The sequence below is a fragment of the Parus major genome, chromosome 12, assembly GCF_001522545.3.
Source record: "Parus major isolate Abel chromosome 12, Parus_major1.1, whole genome shotgun sequence".
In the NCBI taxonomy this organism is placed as follows: domain Eukaryota; kingdom Metazoa; phylum Chordata; class Aves; order Passeriformes; family Paridae; genus Parus; species Parus major.
Window position 1 is genome coordinate 13,922,358 of NC_031781.1, and position 24,319 is coordinate 13,946,676.

The window sequence follows — 24,319 nt, forward strand, 5'->3', positions numbered from 1 at the left end:
AAGAAAAGTCTGGTTATCCCAAAATGGCATGCTCCAGACTCCTGGCATGCCACGGTGTCACTTTTCTGACAGGATTTTGACAGCAATGTTTTCCTTGTTTTCCATTGCTCTGGCCATGATCACCACAAATCACAGCATGGCTCACATTAGGAATTCCTTCTCCTCGGTGAAGACAGAGAAGGAGGAGCTTCAGACTGCTTTTGAACTGCCTTTTCTCCTCAGGTTTGCACTGCTTTACCCCGGTTTTGCACCGTTTTTTCCCGGTTTTGCACTGCTTCTTCTCTGCCGGCTGAGGGCATTGTTGGCTTTCCCATGGCAAACTGCAGAGCCGGACGTGCTCCAGCAGCTGATGGGAAGGAACCTCAGGGATGTGCTGCAGTCACTGTCACTGCTCCCTCCTCAACTGGAGAGGGCACACTTGTCCTTGTTTTCCTTATTTTCCACTGTTTTGTTTTGTTTTTTTTTTTCCCCAGACTAGTGAAATAAAAACTCTTCCATTTGCTTATTTCTTTAAAACAATTAATTCCACCCTTTCTCAAAATGAAAAAGATGGATAGAAAAATAAAGAGTATGCCAGCATCATATGCACCATGGCAGTCCTGCCAGTTTCTGGACCCATGGAGGGATCCTTTGGACACATCCCCGGGCTGACCCACAGCCCAGCACGGCCGTGCAGTACCAGATGGCTGTGAGCTTTGCTCCTTGCACTTGCTGTCTTGGGAATGCTGATTTTCTGTGAGGAGCAAACTGGGTCAGGTGGATGGATATTAGCATTTATGAGCATTCCTGAGGTAAGGAGTCAATCTCTAAGCTGCTGAGCTGTGCAGGAAGGTGTCAGCTCTGAAAGCAGGGAGGGAAGGGGATGCAGAGGTTTGTGCTCTGCTGTCTGCTGCAGCGACTCCCTGTTTAATGCCCTTTGCCAACAATGCCCACCCAATACCTTGGACTGCCCAAAGAGATCACTTATCATCCCCAGCCCCACAAAACGCAGGTGTGCTGGGAACAGGCAGCAAGCCATCCCTAACACAGTGTTATTTGTCCCCTACAGACTTTCAAAAAGCATCTACTCCCTACTGCTCTCTCTGCCCAGCATTTCCACGAAGTCCTGTCATAGACCGATCCCCCTGTCTTCAGCTATGCTGGCAAAACCCAGTTCTCCCCTCACAGACTCTTTCTTCTTCCTTTTCTCCTTTACTGGGTCCCTAGGGAATGTCTCTTAGCCAGCCACTGGCCTGATAACATGGAAAATGGAAACTACTTTCTTCACGTTCACAAAGGGAACTTTCTCCATCACTTTCTCCACATTCACAAAGGGAAAAATTTCAGATCACTGAGATAAGAATGTGCCACTCACAGAAGTTGGGCTGCTGCGACCAGCAGTAATTAAGAGGGCCTGAACATAACAAATGGCACCAATTCCTGTTAAATGCTCTTGTCAAATACCTGCGGGCATTTGGCAGCACTGTAGCAGTCCCCAGCAGTGGCATAAGGAACAGGTCGTCCATCATGTGTCTGTGCAAACTGTAAATCAGTTGCTGTGGAGAAGAGTTGGTGAGCAACATGGAAAGAAAGATGCAGGGAAAGAAACAAAATAAACGTAAACATGCTCTTTGCTAATGTTTAAATTCACCAAAGCTGGCTTCCCACATTAATGTATGACGTCAAGACTACTGTATTTTTATGGAATCAAGATTACTATATTTTTTAATATTAAATCTCCTGACTCATCTCACATGTGATTCCCAGCACATGAACACTGAATTTAGCAGGACACTTAGCTCAGTTTAAATCTTTTGGTGATTTGGGACCAAGATATAAATAACAACAAAACTCAAACCCTTGACTTGAGGTTTATTTCACTATCAAAAAATTCCCCACTTTCAAGAAGGCTACAGCACCTTCTAAATCTCTCTTTTAAACAAAAGCAAACAACATCTCTGCTCTCCTGGCTGCCCCAGCCCAGGGGTCGGGTTTTCAAAGGGAATTGGAGTATTTTGCTCTGGAGGGATCTGAAGTAACTGAGACTCATTTAGATGGGGATGTGAGATAGCTCCTGCCTGACAGAGGTAGGTGCCCAGCTGCTTTTGAAATTCAAAGGGGGCTGGTATCAAATTCCCGGAGGGTGGTTCCTTTGAGATCTTTACCTAGGAGCTTTTACAGATTATTAGTTGCTTTTTACAGATTGATAGACTGGGAGGTCTTGAAAATTAAGTGATAAAACCCACTTATCAGATAAAGAGTCGTTTTACAGGGAAGGATTTTGATTTGCTAAGAAACCACTTAGCTATTTACTGAATGAACTCCCAACAATATGCTGTATTTTTAAAACATTTGCTGGAAACTGATAGCAGTGGAGTCAGGGGGACTGAAACCATAACCCCATGGAATGCTACAGGGTCTCTGGTGGTGGGATGGGCTCCCAGCTCACAGGAATGACAAAAGAGACAGTGTGTTACTCATATTGCACAGCTGTACTCTCTTTCTCCACTGCAAATCCATGTCCCCAGCCCTCAACACAAATTATTTCCCCGTGGTCTGGCTCTGCCCTGACCACTGGGAACAGCATCCCCACCCTGGTGGAGACCCCTGCACTGGGATCTCCTGACACCTCTCTGATTAAAATGGAGGAGTGGGGTGGAGGGTGGGGGCAGCTCCTCCCTGGTTAGGCTTTGTGTCTGAGTCCAGTCTGAACAGAGAAAATATGAAATTTCCAAATGAAATTAAATAAAATTCTTCACAAAATACACTGTGTTGCTGGGAGCATGGAGATACTCATTCTGCAGGGCAGATACACCAGCAATTGCCTTTGTATTTTCCTGTTTTACAGAGAAATAACATGAGCATCTCTGATGTACTCAAGTTGCAGTCTCCAAGTGTAAAGCAGCAAAGAGCTGACCAAGTCTAAAAGCAGCTTTTAACCAAAATTCTCAAGAATATTGCTCACTAGAGTACTACTGCTTGCTTGTAGTTACAGCTATATTTGTGTAAAATAAACATTTTTTTTTTAATGGCAAGGCCCTGTTTTTACTCACTTATTATTTGCATAGTGTTCAGGTCCAGCCTTACTTTGCTGAAGGTGGAAAACCCAGCTGCTGTGTAATCTTTCCTACACTGGCAGTCTTCTCGTCTGCTCCCGTTATATGGACACTCGGTCGGGTTATGCAATCTAAATCAAAAGAAAACCCCTTCTACTCATGACCAGGAAATATTGCCATGGAAAACAAAAACACTGTGAGGTTCATGATTACAGGATTTCTTACCTGTATCCATACACCTCTGAAAAGTTCTCTGCATCCCCGTTTACAAGGGTCACATACTCCTTTGGGCTGTCAGTCTGCATCCCAGAGCAATACACCTGAGAGAGAGAAGCCACAATTGTGTCATGTGCAAAGGCATCACTGAGACAACCAAAGGCAGAAAATCCAAGAGTGGAAGTGAAGACCACAAGCAGAGTCCTCTTGAACCTTTAGAAAACCCATTAACTATCATTCTGTTGCTGAAATGCACCTTTAATGTCTTTCCTTTGACTTGCAGAAAATATTCACCATCTTCAGTGACACCTTTGAGATGTTTAACATCTTTGCAACTCCTTGGTAAGTCACCTGAAACAAAACAGAAATACTTGTAGTCACTGAACAACTATACATCAGAATTTCTTTTGGAACACTCTGAGGCTTCCAAAGCATCAAAACATCTTTTTTATTTTTACCAGGTTTCCCTGAAGTGACTTAGTGCTTACTTGGATGGCTCCCAATCTCTGGAAATACTGCAGATCTCTAGGATTTTGGTAGGAAAAGATGCTGAAGCCACGAGAAAGTCAAAAGAAGGTGTACATCTGCAGACTTACAGTCATGGACATTGTGGCATGTCCTCCTCTCTTCAGGTTTCAGGTCCACATGGCACAAGTTGCTGACCTGGTCGTCGTTGGTCAAACACTGCACTGAGCGGTGCATGACCCCAACTCCACAGGTGACAGAGCACTGCAGGACACAAGACAGAGATTCCTGGTTTATCTCAAGGGTTTATGGGCTCCAGAAGAAAGAACAGAGACAGATGGTTTCCCTTGTACCAAGAGACAGCAGCAAAACTCCAATCCTGTGAAGTGTTCAAGCACAGGCTTAATTTTAATCAAATGAGTAGTCCCTTTGGTAATTAATCCCTTCCTTATTATCATTGATTACTTCAAGACTACATACTTTGCTCAGTGTTTGCACACTTTGCTGGATGAGGCAGTTGGTTAAAGTGAACCATGTGCTCAAGTGGAATTGCTTATTTTTCACATTAGGGAGATTGTTGTTTTCTATGCCAATTGCACCCAAAAAAAGAGACTTGAAATCTTCTCTCCCCTCACCTGCTGGGAAAATGGCTACATCTGTGCAAACACTGGGTCACCCTCAAACCACCCAGATCAAGAGCAATCCTATGTCTGAAATTGCACAAGTTACTGGAGCTACCAAGCAGCAGAGCATCCAGCTACCGAGAATGGGCTATGGGAGGTGGAAGCATCTCGCTCCCCATCTACAACTTGTTCTTTGAAGTACTTGAAAGATGAAAATCAGCTCTTTCTACAGCTACCAGGTTAGGCTATAAAGCAAATGAAGTTGCTCACCCATTTAGAAATGATTATTCTAAAGGAATACACCATGAAGAAGATGGTCTTCAATAATAGCTCATGGTATTCACAGCTTGGGCATTTACTCTTTATCAAGTCCAGTTCCATAAAACTTAGCTAAAGCACTAAGTAGGACTCTGTCCATCAAAGGTGATGGCATTTTACATTAAATCACTTTCAAAATCACAGCTGACAAGGGTCATGGCACTTGGTGGTCACTGGGACATTCAGCAGCCCAAAACGAGGAGAAAGGTCTTGCTCTCTGAAATGAATGCTCTTTGCAGTGAAGCTGGATTAATGAGTTGGGTATTTTGCACTTAAATTCTGAGGGGAAAATACCAATTAATTTGGGCTGAACTCTTTGCTGTAACTCCTCTGTGCTGAGTCACAGGGAGGATCTGAAGCTTCCTATGGGGCAGGAGGAACATAGGTTTCAAATGGCTTTGCCAGTTACCGTGACAACTCCTACTACGTTTTACTTGGCTTGGCACTCATTGCCTTGTAAAGGTTTGACAAATTCCTACAAATGCCTGAGCTGGGTTAATAAATCAAGTTTATGGGAGAAACATCACATTTCAAAGAATGTCAGAAGCCCTAAGAAGTGAAATGTTATCACCTTTACTAAAATTTGATCTTGTAGTTCAGGTCCCAGAAGAGGCTCAACACAAATAACTTTAGCAGAAAGGCCAAGTTCTTTCCCCTGACCTGTCCCATCATTTGTGAGAAGGAGGGGGAGGAAAAAAGAAGACAAGGCTCAAATGACCAGTGTTTCAGCCTAATTCTGGCTCCCAAGTCTTTCTCATACACATGGCCAAGTGGGATCAACTGCAGTTGCCATTGACCCACAAATCCTTCTAGCATAAGGCTTTCAAACTCTTGTTCTTCGCAATGACCCCACTCTCTGACTAAGCATTCAGTACGGCCACAAATGTTGGCTACATCCCAATTTCCATCAATGACTCTACTTGTAGCTGTTGGGACTCCCCCATAGAAGGGGTTCAGTCTGAAGTATGAAGCCTTACACACACCAGGGCTACCACTGCACCAGACTATTCAGTGCATTAATTTAAGCAGCTCTAAAACATTCCCCTGCCAAACTTTTGGTCTGTGTTTAAAAAACCCCAGGTTGCTCCAGTCTTTTTGGACAAAAAATAGAATTTTTCCCGACTTACGCTTCCCCAGTTGCCGACGCGCCAGGAGGCCGAGATGGGGCACTCCCCGAGGTAGCAGGGCTGGATGTTGGGGGGCTGTGTGCCAGGACAGTTGACCATGTTCTGGTACCCGTACTCGTAGTGGTCCTTCCCGGTGTAAATCTCACTGCAGGACACCAGGCGCTGCCTGTATCCCTTCCCACAGGTGACGGAACACTGCGGGCAGAGGAAATACCTGTGAGCACCACATGCTTCGGGAAGGCTGCCCAAAATGTGAGGGGAGGAAACCAGGCTTGTCAGCTTTTAACACAGGAAACTGCTTCAAGGGATCACTGGTGTCTATTTAAGCCAGTCACGAATATTTTAAGTGGCTACTACAAGTGGGCTGGTGCCTGACACTATTTTTCAGCACCCAGTTCCTCTCTGGGCTGGATCTACAGCTGCTCCAGGACTCTCTGCTCTAGGCTGGCCCCTGGGCATGTGTTATTTCTTCCCAAGCACAAAGAAAGGAGCATAAGATCCTTGGGAATTTGGAAATGCCTCTATTACTTGTTTTGGTTTGGTGGTGTTTTTTTGCATGGGAGACACAGAGATAGAAAATGGTCAAGCTTGACCCAGGATTGCAGGTACTTGGCAGCATCTAGAAGAATGAGAAATTTTTCATTGTAATTAGAGGATAAACAGCACTTCTGCCCTCCTCATCAAAGGGCTGAGTGGGACCTGGAGAGAGCCAAACTCTGTCTCTGTAAGCCCTCTTCACCTCTCTGTCTTTATGTGCATGAGTGCTCCCAGGTGCTCTCCCTGGCATTGGGAGTGGGTAGAGGGTGCCTGGGCAAAGAGCAGCCAGAGCTCCAGCCTGACAGGCACCTCAGTATTTCTCTTGAGAAACCACTCAAGAGGTTTCTCAAGGAGACCAGGCTGCTCTGAGATACTCTCATGTCTCTGCATTTCTCCCTCCTTGCACTAATTCAGGTGGCTTTTCTCTCCTCCCCCTCAGTCCTGGCATGTTTTCTTTTTTCCCCTCTCTTGTTCTTTCTTTTTAATCAGTGCTGTGTCAGCAGCTGCCTTGTCATTTCCCTCTGCTGTTTCTCCAACTGGAAAGTAATCCTTCACTGGCAGCAGAAGGAAACAAGCTGAGATTAGCCTGGGTCCTCCTGCATGCGGCGCCCGCTGCAAGGAAAACTCATCTATTTTCCTTTCCTCCCAGCTGTGAGAGTGAATGTCCTGCCTTCCCTCACTCTGGGTCCTTGCCCCTGAAAAGACAGCACTGAGGAAGGATGTGCCTCCATGGTCACCCCCAGGCTTGCCTCTGCCCCATGATGCACACCGGACCCTTACACAACTTACAGGGCCCCAGAGTCCCCAAGAAGTGAATGGGAATAAAACCAATTAATTAAATAAATGAAATAGACCAGCAGAAAATCAAAGAGGGTGCCTGCTGAATGCACTGTGCTTTGGAAGAAAATTACCTCCAGATAGTATTAGCTAGGACCCTGATCACACTGCTTTTAGTCTTTAATATCCTGGTTGTGTCCCACAGCACTGCTCCTTTCTATCCAACAGAGAGACTGCACACCGAAATAAACCAAAAAATAATAATTAAAACCCACAGCTCTGCCTTGCCACCGTTGATCTGAGTTGCAATACCTCAGCAAGGGCAGTGCTGAGAGGAGGAGAGCATGGCCTGGTGCAGGGCCAGGGTGGGGACTCACCTCTGACCACTCTCCCGTGATCCAGATGTACTCGCAGGGGGGCAGCCCGCAGCTCTCCATCTCGGCGGGGCGTTTGCTGGGGTCGCAGTAGCTGCTGCTCTGCAGCTGCTTGTTCTCATCCACACACAACACCTTGCGGAACCGGGACGCCTCCCCGCACGTCTTCGTGCACTGTGTGCAAGAAACAGCAGCTCATGCAACCCCTGAGGGACTCCAGAGAATGGATCCACATCCAGAGCGAGCCCTCCTCCCAGCAGCCCCTCTAAGCTGTCACTGGTGTCACCTGGGGGAAAATTTCCAGCCAGGATCCTGCTGTGCCACGTGCTGCTGCCTGTGCCAAACCGCTCCTGTCCTCGGGAGGTACCAACCCAAAGCCACAGGAGAGAGGAGAAAGCAAGGTAGCAGGTATTGGGATGGGGCAGATGTGGGGTCCAGCTGTGATAGAATCAAAAGATGCAGGATTGGGCAAGCTGGGCCAGGAGATAGGGCAAGGGGAGAAGAAACCCCCATTATTTCAGCCTCTAGTAAATACAGCTGTTTGGGGAATGACAACTCAACTATCCCCCTTGCAAAAATCACACTGCTGCACATTTGGCTGGGGGGAGCCCCTTCCCCAACTCTCTGCCTTGGCATGGGGGCACATAGAAACACAGAATCATCATAGAATAGGTTGGGTGAAAAAGACCTTAGAGACCAACTCATTCCAACCCACAGCCATGGACAGGGACATCTTCCACTAGAGCAGGTTGCTCAGAGCTTCACCCAGCCTGGCCTTGAACACAACTCTGCAACCACTGCAGTGGAGGCAGCCCTGCAGGTTTATTCTCTTTTAAACACTGCCCTGCCTGATATTAAGAGCAACCCATGCCAGCCAAGTACAACTGCTCCCCAGGGCCTTCTGGAAACTTCAAGGACTCAGTTCTTTCTCTGCTTGTCTTGGAAAAACGAGCCTGACTGTGAGGCTGTGTTCCTGGGAGTGAGGCTGTCCTTGGAGAGCATCTTAGAAAAACACATAAAACAAAATAAATCAGTGTAAGAGCAGCTGTCTAGATAAAACCCTATTTTCTTTTAGTTATTGCCTGTAATGGACTTCTAACACTTTCAACTAACTGGATTAACAAGGAGAAAAATGCATGAAAATAATCATTTTATAGAACATGTAGGAAATGTCTTCCCCTTAAGGAAAAGGATAAAACATCCAATCAGACCATCCCTATCTGTACAGAAACACCATTTGAAGTCACCTAGGTTTGGAACACTGTGCCAGTTTAATCTAGTTAGAGTCTTACCCTCCAAACATCATTTCCAACCTCCCTGAAGCAGCTCCTGCTCTCCTGGCTGGCCAGCAATTAGGAAGATCTTAGTGGGTTCAGCTGATTGCAAAATGCAGGCACTGTCATGGCCCTGTTTCTGTAATTAGCTGTCAGAACCAGGATTGTAAATTTTTTGAGAATCCTGAAAAATCTAGTCTGTGTCAGCAGCAGCAAACCAGGAGAGCAGCAGTGAGCACAACATCATGTTGGGTGTAAATATTTAAAACTGGGGCAAAGTGGAAAGGGATGGGGAAGGAGAGACATCTCCACAAAGCAGCATTTATTCCAAAGGAATAACTTAGGAGCTCTTAGGCAACAGTCAACATTGCAAAATCTGCAGTCTGCCAGAAGACCCCAAGGGCTTTGTGTGCTTTCAACCTTATTTACTTTTTTGCTTTGAGTCCTTGGAGAGGAAGCTCCTTCTAGGTCTGTGCTGAAATATGGCAATCCTACAGGGGCTGGAGGAACCTGCTGGAGTGTGATTTCCCCAGAGAGCAAACCAAGTGAGCTGTATTTGCCTGTCTTTGATTATCTCCCTATTACATAAGTAAAAGCTGAAAGGGGGTCATTGTGTGTGAATATGGCACCACTACAGCTCCATCATCAGGGAGCTTCCCTGGCAGCTCTCCAGGCAGCTTTTGGGGCAGCCTGAACCCCAACCTGCCTGCTCCTCCCTAAGGAGGGACTCTCCAGCACGATGGGAGCGGGGTCACAGGATGCTCAAAGCCTCCCTCCTCTCTGGTTTGGCATTTTCTAGCCCAGCAAGGGGTCAGCAATACAGGGTCTGTTCCACGGTCCCTCACAGCCAAAGGAGGCACCTTGAAAGGAGTGGGAGAACTAAGCCTGATTTTGTCTCATCCCCTTAATGTATTTGCAGACTAAATTTGCAAAGCACATTGACTCATGCTTCACTTAAGGAGGCTGAACCATCTCTAGGCCATCAAGGCATCTTCTCACACTGGCAGTGAAGAGCTATCACATCAAAAGCCCATCCTTGTTTAAAATCATTACTTGCTGATGAGAGACTGACACTCCCAAGCACAGGCCAGTCTGATTTGGGTTTGTCTGCAAATAACAGTTGTGTGGCCAAATAAACCTGAGCCAGCTCTGTGCATTTAGTCATCATCAGAAATTGAAGGTTTGGTTATTTGTATTTTTAAGGGTAACTGGCAATTAAAATAATCCCACTGAAATATCAAATGAGGCTCAAAGGCAGTGAGACTCATAAACTAAGTCAATGAGAAACACTGCAGAGGTTCCAATCAGCCACCCTGAAGTTATAAAACATTATTCATATAGAAAGCAGACAGTTCAGCCAGCATGGAAAGGCTATTTTTCCTCTTAATGCAGTGTCAGATTTTGCATGAAATCTCATGTTCAAGACTGATTTAAATCTCACACAAAACAGTGGGGCCAGGCTGTAACAGCTATTGATAGCAAAATCTCAAAAACAGGTCAGGCATTTGACAATATTTGTCTCTTTTGCCTCATTTCCCAAATTCTGAACTATTTTCCTGGCAGTTCAAATTAAAGATCATTTCAAGCACTTCTGAAACTGTTTTAGAAGAGCAATAACAATAATTAAAATAACCCCAAAGGCACTGCTTTGCGAAAGCATTGATTGTTTTCTTCTTTTTTTTAAATAACCATCTGACACAGGGATAAAATGTACCCCCCATGCCATGAATGCTTGAAACATGCCTTGGGTAACTCTGCAATTCAAATTAGGCAAGGATGGCACAATTTCCCCCCAAAAAGCAAATGTCAAAGATTCAGGAGTTGCATGGTAGCTTCCAGAGCTGTGCACTGTCCTTCCACAGAGGCTCATATTAGAGGAAAAATCCCTTCTTTCTCCCAATTTTTCCCTTTTTTTTTGTGACTCCAGTCCGAGTTTTATTTTGACATTAGCAAGGCTCTTTCTATTGACTTTTTCCCCCCCAGTGAGGGCACTGAGAACAGGTGATTAATGGTGATACACCAACAGAGCAGTAAATGGTTTCCAGTAAGTTTCATATTCCTTCTCATTGTCAAGACCGACACTTTTTTCTAAATAACAACAACAACAACAAAAAGGAACAATAAAAAAAAACCCCAAACCCTCTTGACAGATTCCCTTTAAAGATAAGAAATCAAGAACAAGACAGCACTGAGATGTTATTTATATCCTGCCTTCCATGTCAATTAGGGTTCACTGCTGCTCCCTGCTCAGAGAATACCAATGCAATCTGTGCCTCCTCATGGACAGTGCCTATGGCTGGGGAGGAGGTGCTACTCCTTTTTTTCACTGTGTACACCAGAACAAAATAAGAAGTGCTTGGAAGAAATGCTTGGAATCATCCAAAGGGGCAAGCTCACATTGGGCAGCTCCTGCATTTTCCTGTTCATGGTTACTTATGAGTACTTATGAGGGTGAAGAAACCTCCAGTCCATCCTCCTAGTAAAGATCCCTTAGGGGGAAAAAAAAATGTCTCCATAATATGTTCAAAATTTCCCCAGTGCAATGGGGAGTCCTGGAAAGCTTCAGAAAACATCAGTATTTGTATCCCATCAAGGGCTTGGAAGGGTGGAGGCAGTCACCTCTCCAAACAGTTTTGAGAAGTTGCAAAAATAAGGGAGAGAGGGAAAAATTTGTTTGAAATTTGGACTTGATTTTGGAGGTCTTTTCCAACTTAATTTCTATGAGGATTCTATGAAAGGATGGGGCAGGAGTTGTTTCTTTTCAGGGCTGGTTACACCACTAGGTAAGGAGAGGCACTACATGCTGTTTGGTGACCTCTTTGTCGCCTTTAAATGTATCAGCTGAAGAAATTAATGGGCTCTGTAAAACTAAAAGTTTGTTGCAAGGAAGCTGCTGGAGCCCCCTCAGCTGTTCCTACATTTCCTTTTCTGGCTGGGATGTTTCCATTGGGTAGCACTGTGTGACCAGCCTGGCTTTGCCTCCTGCTGCTTCCCATCACACTTCCCTGTGTTCTGGGAAGCAGCTGGGAAGGGGCACAGCCCCCTCTGGCCTCCTGCACTCATGGCCGGGTTACACAGGATCACAAACCCATTTCCCAGCACTGCTGAGATTGGGGAAATGAAGCTAAACTCGTGTGTCCTGTTCCTGTCGGGCTGAGGTACCACATGAAGGGGCTAAAAACAGGGGAAAGAAAAAACAGAATGAAAAGAATAATTTTGGTGTCTGGTCTGAACTGGCTCTGCCAAAACCCACTGTGCATTTGAAGGCTGACACAGCACCCTCTTGGCAGTGCATGGGAGGGCTCCTCCTGCTCAGAATCCCCTCGTCCTCCTACCACCCACCAGCCTTGAGACCACTCATTGCCCATGCTGCAGGAGAGTTGGAGTCACTCCCTAAGCCACTGGAGCAGCAGCTTTATCCCCAGTTCCAGTCTCAGGAGCTGTTTTTGATGGGAACTGATCTTGGTCACACAGAAAAGCATCATCTCCCACAGAAGACTTGATCTCAGCACTGCTCATGGCTTGATAAAAGAGCAAAGACCGGGAGCTCAGCGAAAGGACAGGGATGTCAGATGGAGCTGGGGTAATGGGGCAGGAAAGAGGGAATTACCACTGCTCCCTAATTCCTCCTGGCACAGAGCTCAGGCTGGAGCAGCACGGCAGGGCTCTGTCTCCTGGAAGAGACCCAAATCCGCCCTACCCAAAACCTGCTCAGTATTTGCATAGGTCCCAGCCAAACACAGGGCAGCACGAAGCAATAAATTAACCCTACAGAGGCATTTCTCCGCTCCCCCTTTCAGCCAGCATGCATGAGCCTTCCCTCTGCCTATTTTTTTGGGGTTTAGTTTTGCTTCGTTTTGTTTTTTTGGCAACCCCAGGTTACAACCCAAACAGCCCGACCCGCCTGCAGCGCTCCCCAGCTCGGCATCCAGCATCATGCCACGCCTGAGAGCACAGGAGCCGTGACCCCGGGCGGGTGAAGGGGGGTCCCCGCTTACCGGCTGCCATTCTCCGGCTGCCCAGCGCTGCGTGGGGCACTCGGGGAGGTGACAGTCCCGCTCCGGAGGTGGCCGGCTGGCCGGGTCACACTCGGCCTCCTCGGCTGCCTTCGGGGTGCCGCTGTGGCACTGCACGGAGCGGCGCTGGACGCCCCGGCCGCAGGACACGGAGCACTGAGGAAGGGACAGAAGGTGAGTGGAGCTCCCCATCACACCCACCGTGGTACGCTCAGGGGGATCAGCCTCTGCTCTGCGCTCCACCGCATCCCTAGCGATGCTCTAGCAAGCTTCCAAGTGAGGCTTTTCATTGAGCGAAGGGAAAAATGGGAACCTGAAGCCGGTGGGAATATTTGCCGTTGGTTTCGGTGGGGTTAGGACTTCCTGGACAGGATTTTTATTGAAAAATCTGTTTTTATTGCAAAATAGCGACACTGCTAAACCACCCTGACATGCCAGAGGCGGCCAGGCTCTGAGTATTGCTCTGAGCATTGCTTCTCAGGCACTGCTTCAAAAAAGTAATAGTTCAAAATACATCAAATGCTATGAACAGAGTGGGCTTTAATGAAAAGTAAACTTGGATTGTATAGTGTGTAGCTGTAGAGAGGGAAAGGTGTGATACAGCTGGGATTTCTTTCAGCATGCATCTAAACATGCACATGCACCAAGGCAGGGAATACAGTTAGTTTTTGAAAACAAATGTCTTTTTGAAATTAACTGCATTTCACATTTCCTTCATTACACTGTGGGCACATTTCTCCCAGCTTCAAGGCACAGCAACAAATGCCTGAATTTTTCTGTTTCTCAGACATCTTTAAATTATTATCTATACTGCAATACTATTAACAGCTTATTTTTCTTTCACGCAACATTTCTTAGTGTTGTGACTGCACACTAATATGTTTAGCAGTACTTAGTATTCCTCTGGAACAGATTCCTCCTGGCTAGACCTTAAAGTATACTATACAGATTTGGAGTAAAGAGAATTTGCATTTACAGAAGAAAGTGCATATAAATTAAAGGTATGCATTAAAAACACAGCTGAATTAACAACTAATATTAGTTATTTATAACAACTAATATTACTTACTAATACATCAGGAACTAAGAAAATAAGTTCACAGCCTGTTATTGCAATGCCCACTAAAATGAGCCTTCTTAAGGCAGGGAATTAAGTGGTGCCTAATGGCGAAGCAATTCCCTCTTCTGTATTCCTCCATAATGCTCTTTGCTTTACTGTCCAAATGCCCCATAAAGCCAAAAGAACCAGAGAAAAGCTGACTGTGACTATTTGTCTGGCTTCAGATATTCATAAGAGGTGGGAGTATTTTTGTGTAGCTTTTGAAAGCAGCAGTGAGATTTCAGTCAGTAGTGATGCAAATTCTTCCCATATGCTGCTGCTTCCCTGGGATTAGCAGTGCTCTTTGTCCTACACATTCCTTAGGGGACTCTTAAACTGAATAAAGCCACAAAGTTAGAGAAACATATACACCAGGATGCCTGCCATGCTCTAAGATATCTTTTGAGTTGCATTTATCACCAACATAAAAAGCCCAGGTATGGATAAAAGAGCACAAGTGACAACTGTGGCTTTTTCATGGTGGTCTGCACTGTGTGTGACACCTGGGTTTGGGGACAGGATGGTCCCTGGGCTGTGCCAGAAGCTCTCCCTGATGCTCTGCCTGTGTTTTTAGATAGGGCTGGATTTCAGCCTGTAGCTGAAGTATGCAAATACTAGACAGCAGAATAAATATTGGTATTTTTGTTAAATGAAAGGTAAATGGCCATAATTGACACCACTTTGGAGAAACAAACACATTAAATCTGGCATTTCAGTGCAGACATAAACACATTTAAAACTTGGAGAAAAAGCCTTTTTAGAGATATGTCTTTGCTCCAGGGAAGTGGGTTCCTAACAATCTAGAAAAGAACTAACCACCCTCTGAATACAAAACATCCAAAGAGAAAAAAATTTAGGATTGGAGCACCAGCACAGCCAGTGTCCAACTGAAACTGATTTTTAACCAGTCCTGTATTTCTTGATCTTCATTTTCTCAGTAATTCCTTTTCCAGGAGGCAAAATCCCCCGACACCTAAAGATATATGCAATGGGTTCTGTGCATATATAGTGACACAAGGATGCACTTTTATGGGAAAACCTTGTCTTATTTCTCATGCAGACTTTTGCTGGTTTATTCAGGAGAAAAAGCACAGCAGCTCAGCTTTGGGATTAATTTTCTGAGACAATTAGTCCTTCAGAAAGTTAAGGTTTTTTTGGATAATATCTAAGTGGAAACTGATCGTGGTTTCTATTTGCAACAGTGGCACTGGTGATAGGGAAAGTCACATGGAGTTTCCACACCCAATTTATACCCTGATCTACTGTATATTCAGAGCACCAAACTTGTGTCTGTTTCATGCTCTTAATGAGAAGTTCAGCACCTAAATCCAGCTTGGCTCCAAGGCATTAAATCTCTGGCAAAGCCTTGAACACCTCTTACAAGGGACCCAGGGCCAGCACTCCCATCCTGTGACATCCCCAACTCTTCATCTGTCACAGGCAAAAAAGATGCTGCCAACACCAGTGAGGCTCAGAGATCAATGTCACAGCATTTCACAGGGCTTTAAAAAGCCCAGTTTGACATTGTAGCCTCAGTGTTTCTACCCCTTTACTTTTTCCCTAAGCAAGGTGCTGGCTGGCTGAGCACATCCTGCATCAGGAACCTGGACTGAGGAGCTACTCCAAGAAAAGCCTGTTCTTAGCCTTATTAGCATACAAATATTCTTTAATTGGCTGGTCATAAGAGATTACCTCAGACCATAAATCACCTCATCCCCCTATTGGGTTCCTTTCTCTAGCTGCATAAAATTAATATCCATGATGCAGTGGAAAGCTGAGAATCTTAAACCACTTACTTTTATCAATTAGTATCAGTGTATTTCAATGCAATTGACAGACCATTACATTATTATGTTTACAATTATTAGCTGTAAAAAAACTGCTTTCAGGAGCAGTCACTTTAAATAAGGTGCAAATTGGATACCACAAGACTTTCTAATGGTTTCTCATTTCATTTCAGTCTGGCTCATGTATAAAATTGAGGTTTCAGTCCTGAAGGTAATAAAGGTAATAATATTGACTTAATTTCCAATATGGGAGCAGTGCTGTGGATTTCACAGGCTGGATGCTCCTATCCTCAGGTAAAGAACTCAGACCTTGGTAACTAAACCTCCATGGTGAATGAGCACTTACTCTTTTACCCACATAATGGCAAATACTCCTATCCTGTGAATCCAAAGGTAAGGATTAAAAAGAACTAATACAAATCTGAAAATATTCATAGATCATTAATGGGTTTATTGTCCTTTTTATTAGTGGACATTAATCAACAGCATGCTGTCCTAACATCTGCATGTGTGCCTATAGCAATGTTAATAGTTTGTCTTTCAGGGAACTTGAATACAGCAAGAATGTGTGTTTTGTACCTAAATTTGGAAGACAGAATGCAAGGGAACATGATGTTTTACAAGTTAACAGTTCATTTAGTCTGGGATTTTTAATAATTCCTCTGATTAGCACGCTAATGAGGTAGAGGGAAAAGCAAGGTTCAGAGTGAAAAATGTGATGCAGCAGATTCAAGGTGATGACAAAGACATTATTTTCAGGAGAACAAGGAATCAAGGTATGCTTTCAGCAAGCAAGATATTTAATAACTCAAAATACTTTTTAATTTCCAGCAGCCTCTGCTCTATGCATCACTGTTCGACTTTTTAAAGTGGGAAAATCAAGTAATGAGTTTGTTTCTCAAAACTAAGGAAGATTTTACTTGAGGTATGATATTTAAGTGACATTAAAAACATGAGTAAATAATAAAATCTCTTCAATATTATATACTAATGACGTTTCCAGCAAAAACTTAAAATAAACAACATGGAATTTGCTTTCAGATAGACACTAAAAGCAAGCTGCCTAGTTTCCAGCTAGTAAAAATCTGTGCTGCTCCACTGCTGTCCATAAAGCTACCGTGTTCTACACCAGGATCTGCCCCAAAACCTTTATCCCTGAATAATTCATGAGGACAGAAATGATTGGAAAACCAGGCTCTAACCAATTTGATGGAGGAAGAATACCAAAAGGTGCAAAGGGGTACACAACATGTCTCACCTGGCCCCAATCTCCTGCTTTCCACTTCGGACATCTGCCCCCTCTGCATTTCTTTTGCACGTTGGGCTTAGCAAGGTGTTTACAATTCTCTTCTTCTACATGCCTCCCTTCCTTTGACAAACAGTACACACTGCGGTGCTTTTGGCCCCTTCCACAGGAGACAGAACACTGTAAATACAAAGCAACAACAGATCAGCTTTCACACTCATACAGGGGCCATGGCTTCCCAGGGCATTTTCTTTTAGCTGGACCAAAAAGCACCTCCCAGGTCCCTGGCAGGCTACAGAAAAAGTTTGAGGCGAGTACAGACATTTCATATCGTGTGATATTCTTGGTCAAAGCCCCAAAAATGCCAGTATCAAACCAGAGAAAACAGCTGACATTCAGCAGGGATAACAGGCTGGATTCCTGGCATTGCTCCACTCCTTTCAAAGGAGCAGAGTCATCTTAGAGGGATCAAGGCAGGAGCCCTCAGTATCTACTTGGAACTTGAAAGGAACCATTTCCATTTACCTTTGTACAAAGGGATGTCAAATATTGGTAAATCAGGAGGGTAAAGTGTGCTCTGCACCTTCACAGAGGGAAATAACTGCAAAAGGACAAGGCAGGAAAGCGCAGCATTGCCTTGTCCTTGATACAAAGGCTTGTGTTTGTTTTATCAGTGTAGTTTGACTTTTCTTTTTTTCTTCACTTAACAGACTGAAACCAGGACATGTTCATCCTTAAGATTTATGCATTTTGAAAACAACTCAGAAGGTGGCAAGAAGGCAGAGCCTGGAGAATTCAAAGCAAAAAGCAAACCAGCAGGTATGTTAGCTGCAAGCTTTGTAGTGAAGCAAATAATTTCAACCTCCCTCTGCAGGTTCACTGAACTTTTTCAAATGTGACCACTTCTGGCATGCAAACCCCAAGCAACTTCACTTTGATTTCAGATTAGTCTCCTCCAAAGATTTAGGAATCAAAGGGGTCTGGAATCACGACACGAATTTAATATGACAGTTTCATGTAGAACAAGCCTCTTACTCAGCATGATGCACCCAGAGACTCAGCTTCCATTTCTTCATTACATGCTACGTCATAAGCACACTGGTTTAATCCTTGAGGGCAAACACACTGTTTTAACCATCTCTCTATATAAAATGTTCTGCTTTCTTTTCAGAATGGGGAAAACATGCAGAAATGAGGCTTCGCCCTTCATTTTGGAGTCACTCCATCAGTATATTTCCCAATAAATATAGTAAAGCTCAACCTCTTCCCAGCCTATAAATACATTTGAAACCTAAAAATTTTATATATATATATAGCAGCTCTGGAAGATCCACTAGAATAGGAATTGGCATAAACATTGACACCTGTGAATATTTTATATTACAGCCCTACTTACAGTTGGTTCAGCCCACAAAGAACCAGCAAGAGAGCAGTTTCTAAATGGAAAAGTTCTGACCAATGTGGAGAGAAATGGATCTAGCTCCTAAAACCAGACACTGATGCTTAAAGGCTTGTACAAATGATGCCCTGAAAAAGGTTGTTTTCCTGCTGCAAGAATGTTAGGGATTGACAAAAGATCACTGAGGTCCTGTTGATCAACAGGTTTAAGAGGCATTAATGATGCTAAAGAGGCCTAGCAGGGATAGCTGCCTCTGAGTTTTCTTTTCTTTGAGCACAAATCCAATTCAGAGATAGGCCTAAAAACCCAACAAGCAACATCCAACCTTGCACTGGAAAACAGAAGAAATGCTGTCTAAAATAAAACTTCCACAAATTACCCAGATCCATTAACTTCACTTATTTTCTTTAGTATCAACAGAAGAAAGATCAAGCTAATGTTACCTTATCTTTATAAGCCTTCAATGTTCATCAGAAGTTAATTTTTTCATTCTCTCTACTTCTTTCCCCAGGCAACAAAAGTCAGCAGCAAGACAGAAATGTCACATCTTACAGAACCCAGTTCTAAACTTCTAATATTTTCACCCATTTACTATCTTTGGACTAACCACCAACACTGATGCTTAAACAAAAATTCAAGGGCTCCTTGGTAAACAGTCTTCATGCAGGTTATGCCACTTTACTGTGACAGCCAAAGTTAAAGAGTAAATTTACAGCATTGATCAAGACTCTCTCATATCCCACATCCTGAGCTGGTATAGCACAGAGCATCCTTAATTTAAAAAACACATGGGATCCCACTACTTCTCCTTAAGTAAGGCCAACCACACTGTGCAACAATGCAAGCACCTTTCTGGGGACCTGAAGCTGGTTGATAAATTCTTGATCTCACAAGCAATTTGGTACTAGTTATTTCCAAAATGATTACTTTCCTTCTACAAAATGCGTAACTTTGGCGTGGAGCCTGATTCTGACATTTATCTCGTGATCCCATGATCAAACAAGTCTGCGTGCAAACCTCGGTGCACTCAGAGGTTGAGGCATAATTTGCTTAATTTTGTTAATACTTAAATGTAATTCCCAAGATGCTGGAATTAATCATTTCTATGTCTGCCTTTAATATAAATCAAATTTAGGCAGCTGTGCACTTTCAGATCTAAACCACCCGTTTGCTTTCATGCACGTTTGAGTTATGATCTCATTTGCACTGACAGAAAAGAAAGGTTGAATAATCTAATTTAACCAAGTATCAGAGACTGAAAATTCCTTTGCAAAGAGTCTGCTTAATAACTGCCATCTAATTCATCTCAGGTATTCAACTTTTATCTGGCACATTGATTTTAAGCATATGTGAGCCACATGCAAAGCATAATATAATAGTGGGCTGCATCTCAACACCATGTGAGTTCAGGAAGTGCTACACCCAACTACCACCACCAGCCTCATCATTTATTTTGGACCCTGGAGAAACTTTGCATTTCATTAACAGGATTCTTCGTGGCTGCAAATGCTGCCTGCTTATGGTACCTACCAATAACAGTACCACAACGAGGTAAGCTTTGACCTTGCCTTCCTTAAAACATCTGGCAAAACCACTGTCTTCACATTCCTCTTTTTCTTGACTTCTTCCCCACACCTGCCATAGAAAATGCTTCCAAGTACTGGGGGGAGATGGTGGCTCTCTGGAATAAGAGTATCACCTTATCCAAGGTTCTCTGAGTCAACAGAGAAACCTCTACTGGTTTTAAGCACCTCTAAGCCAGCTCTGAAGGTGCAGCCAGGTATTGTATAGAATTTTTTCACTAACCAGCTGCCCAGAGTCAAGGATCACATGCACTTGGGCACACCTGTAGTCAGCTTGCCCCTGCCTCCACTTCAGTGTGGGAAAACCTTGCTCTGAAAGGCTGTTTACAGCCTGTGATTGAGGCACAACAGCAAACAGCACCCCTGGCTGAACCTGGGAGGACAGCCAGGCATGGATGAGGGTGTGAAAACAATCAATTGTGATGTTTCTGTAAAAAAAAACCACCAAAATTTTGCAGCATATAAAATAATAGATAAACAATATTTTGAAAAATTTGCTATAGGCATCACTTTCAAACTCTAGCAAACCTTCCCCTTATTACCATCTTTATTATCTCCTAAACCCACCACAGTCACACCTGGCACTTTACATCGGGAACAAAAACAAAAGGACTTTCCTAAGAGCAGCAGGATCAAAGCACTTAGCACAGATTTAAGGCCTTTATGTTTATTGCATGATTAGTGTTGTTAACATGCCAACACCTGGAGATTGGCATGCTGCTGATATTTTCAAATAAATATACTGCCTAGTTTAAATAAATGCAAGGAAAAAAGTTTAAATAAATACAGCAGAAATATTTCCATATCAACTGTTTCCATAAAGGTCAGAACATGATGCTAAACATCTCCTGCAATGCCTTGCTGTGCTCTGCTTTTTGTTTTGGTTTCCACAAAAACTTTGTTTTCTGTTTCAGAGTTTAGGAGATGATCATTCTGTTTTACCAAGTGTGTGCAAATTGCTCTAAAATAACCCTTTATTGCATATCCTGATCTGATCATTTGGATGATGAGGGTACATCTTGTCCATTAAAACCTCCCTAAAATAGAGAGGCTGCTACTTGATGCACAGGGCTGGAAGCAGGAAGAAAAAAAAAAAAACCAACAGATTATGTTCAAAATCTCTTAAAAATTTAAATTTCTGGTGATTTTCTGGGATTGGTGTCATTCCAGCACCAGGAGGACCCAAGAGCCCTGGGCACAAATGAACAAATCTCGGCAAGAAGAAAAAGGCACCACAGAGCAGTCCAGAAGAAATGGGATGAGTGCTCCTTGTAAACTTTGTGCATTGAAGGGGCAGTTCCACAAAGGGCAGAAGGGCACATCCCAAGCAAGAACCTGGGAACACTTCCCCAGCACTGAAAAGCTGCAGAAAATGCTGTCAGACCACTTTTCAGACCCACTGTGCACCCGACGATCTGGGAGGTATTTGAGACAATGAATGCAAGCTGTGGTGATCACCAAATGCATTCCCAAAGATAGGTATGCTCTGATAGCTCAGCAAGGGCAGGGCTGTGAAGGATTAGACTAAAAATGGCTTTATCAGATTCTGCCAGGAGCAACTTTTGGAGGAAATTAAAATCAATCCTTGCAGATTTAGACTTCCCCACATTAAGGATTTTATGGAAAGTCAGCAGCTGTAAGTAAGCCCTGGTTCATCCTTTCCAACAATCTGAGACAAAATGTGTTGGATGAAATAAAGCAGAAAAGCAAGAGCTCTCCAATGCTTTACACCCCTTTTCCAAGAGGGATGTGTTCCTGGATGCCAGAAAACTTCTCCACCTACAAGCAAACCCAACAATGTACCCATAGCTACCTTTCAGCAGCCCATTAGTCTGCATCACCTTTTACTGCCACTGCTGCTCTCAGACAGTGAAACCACATCCCGGTGACTTCTGTACCTCTGAAGTCTCTTGACCACAAAGGACATCAACAGACACATCACCAAGGAAACCCTGGATCCTTCCTCACCACCTGAACCTTTACCAGGAATCTTAAAATGCTGGAATCTTTGTGTGCTGTCCAGCAACAGGGACTCTGTGGCATCCAAACCAAAGTAGCTTCACAACAGCAAGGTATTTCAGCAGGTAATCCCCTTGGCAGCACTTGAAGAGATGTTGAGGAAATATTTCTTGCTGCTCTGAAGCAATGAAGCAAGGAGCCCTGTTTCTCCCACCTACGTGTTTTAGCACAGTCTTGTGCCATCACCATGCATTAGCATGGTGAGGAATCCATAAAATTGGGTGGAGATACATGCAGGGCAGGAGTTGCCCAGCTTGGCCTTCCTTTCCTGACAAACTAAGGAGACAGGACTTTAGGCACATGGGTGCTGAGTGTGTATGGTCATGGTGATTTTAGCTGGTGCATGGCCAGAAAACACATGTGATTCTCATAAAAGGGAAGAGGGGTCTCTACATTCAAGGGAGGGTAAATGGACCAGAGACCTGAACAAAACACACCAAAACACTGCACTGCGGTTTTGAAAGGCTTTAGAAATGTTTAATCCAAACTGACTCCTCAGAGAAAGGGGATGATGGAATAAAAAAGAGGCATGAACATTAGGGATTTTGGAATGTATAGTCTGAATGTGCTTGTGAGCATTGTCCAGAGCCCTTGTGGAAGTGTTCTGAGGAGCCCTCTTAGAGCTGGAGGAGTCTGAACAACAGCAGGCTTTGCCCCAGTATTCCCAAGGAGCCCTCATTGCCCCAGGCACGGGCAAGAGGGAACTTCCATGCTGGCCTGCCCTGTCTCTGCAGTGCCCACAGGGTCTCCATCCTCCAGAGGCTTGGGTCTTTGCCTGGAGCAGAGGCACAGAGCTTCCCAAGTCATTATTACAAAAGGGAGAAATGGAACAATCCACTAAATCTTCACCTTCCCACCACCAAACTCAGCTGCAGGGACTGGTGAGTGGCCTCAGATGATGTCTTATAACACATTAAAAACAAGAGGAAAATTTCTCTGAGAAAAGGGTCCAATTTGATGCGTTGCTGCAGTGGAAGAAAGAGCTGGTGTGTCTGGAGCCCATTGCTCCAGCACAAATTGCCCAGAGGAAAGGATGCTCTTGGGTTCTTTAACTCTTGCAAGATTTAAGGGCCTGAGTGCCAAAGTCAATACAATAATTTCCCCAAGCTAGGAAACCTCACAAGATATGTGGGAAGAAAAAGGTAACTGCAGCAGGAGAAGCCAAGCATCTCTTCTGCAGCATCCACCCAGTAAGCAGCACCTTCTCCCCCTCTTTTCCCTGCCCTGTTGTTACACCACAAAAGACTTCACCAGGCACAGAAATGAACAGGACTGTGAGCACACAAAGCTCTCCTTAAAGTTGTGTCCCTGCCCTGCTCCACACTATTTACCTTGAACAACAAACAAATAAAAGCCCCATAGAGCCACTGCAGGTCTCTCCAGGGAGGGAGGCATTAGATGGCATTTCCTCCAATTAGGAGATGTGTGAGCTACCTAAGGACACCAATACAGTGAGATGTGGAAGATACTGATGAAGACTATTTTCCATGCTGTGGCACTTTTAGGAGAGTACCAATTGAAGCAGCAAGGTGCCTCAGCTAACTGACACTTCCATATTTTTAGTGAACAGTGGTACTACAATGACATTCAGATATTCTGGTCCAGAACAGGATTTCTCTGTGTTGGATGGACTAAAACACAAAGTAAAGAGCTCTCCAAGAAATGTCAGCCCTGTTTCACAGGTGTGCATCACACTGGGGGGTTGTAGGAGCACTGGGCTGCTACTTGCTCCCCCATTTTATTAAGAATCTTGGTTTAATACACTAGGGATAAATATTGTCAACCTGCATATGGTCTTGGACATCAGACAGATTTTCATCCATGCTGCTGGCTCACTCACCTCCCCTGTGAGTTATTATTAAAATTAAAGTATGAATAGAGCTTTAAGTGCCTTTGGAACAGGACTAACTACACTATTTTTTTCTTAATAACTGCACAAATCAGTCACTGGGAAAGTTAGAAGCACAGTAAATCTCTTTGTGCTTAGTGTCCCTCATTGCTATACATCCCTGTTTCTGAATCCCTGGGATCTGAGCAACAGCAATGATTGCAGCGTGGGGTATACAGTGTGACTCTGGAAAAATGGGCAAAACTGCAGGCAGACCTCCCAAAACCCAGCTCAGGGATCTGCCTGAAGATGCTGCATTTCACAGCTCATCCCTGAAAGTGTGCTAGTGCTTCAATGGGTCCCTTGCAGTCTAATGCATTCCTGTACTCAGAGCCAGTGCTTTGGGAGACAAATATTCCCATCAATTGCTCTTTTATTTATTGCTTTATTTCTCCTGTGTGGGCATTTGCAGATGTGCAGGAGATCTGCAGCCAGGGATGGGGCCACCCATAACACAAGGACTGAAGCCAGGCATTGCTGAAGAGCAGCCTCACCACTTCTTGTTTGAGTTTAGGCCTAGAAAATGACTGTTTCAT

General features: G+C 44.3%; 1 protein-coding gene across 5 annotated transcripts in view; it reads right to left on the reverse strand.

Annotated features, from left to right (window-relative positions):
- The window catches only part of ADAMTS9 (ADAM metallopeptidase with thrombospondin type 1 motif 9), a 79,141-nt gene that overhangs the window by 4,947 nt on the left and 49,875 nt on the right, over positions 1–24,319 (reverse strand). For 2 of the 5 annotated variants that reach the window (XM_015640778.3, XM_015640779.3), the window contains exons 29-37: positions 16,907–17,074; positions 12,745–12,918; positions 7,476–7,646; positions 5,785–5,979; positions 3,848–3,980; positions 3,508–3,602; positions 3,261–3,355; positions 3,033–3,166; positions 1,444–1,535 (exon numbers count right to left, since the gene is read on the reverse strand). In XM_015640778.3, coding sequence (XP_015496264.1) covers positions 1,444–1,535; positions 3,033–3,166; positions 3,261–3,355; positions 3,508–3,602; positions 3,848–3,980; positions 5,785–5,979; positions 7,476–7,646; positions 12,745–12,918; positions 16,907–17,074 — 1,257 coding nt within the window. Of the gene's footprint in view, positions 1–1,443; positions 1,536–3,032; positions 3,189–3,260; positions 3,356–3,507; positions 3,603–3,847; positions 3,981–5,784; positions 5,980–7,475; positions 7,647–12,744; positions 12,919–16,906; positions 17,075–24,319 lie in introns of those variants that run through there. The other 3 variants (XR_001523890.3, XM_015640780.3, XM_015640781.2) reach the window with 3 other exon arrangements.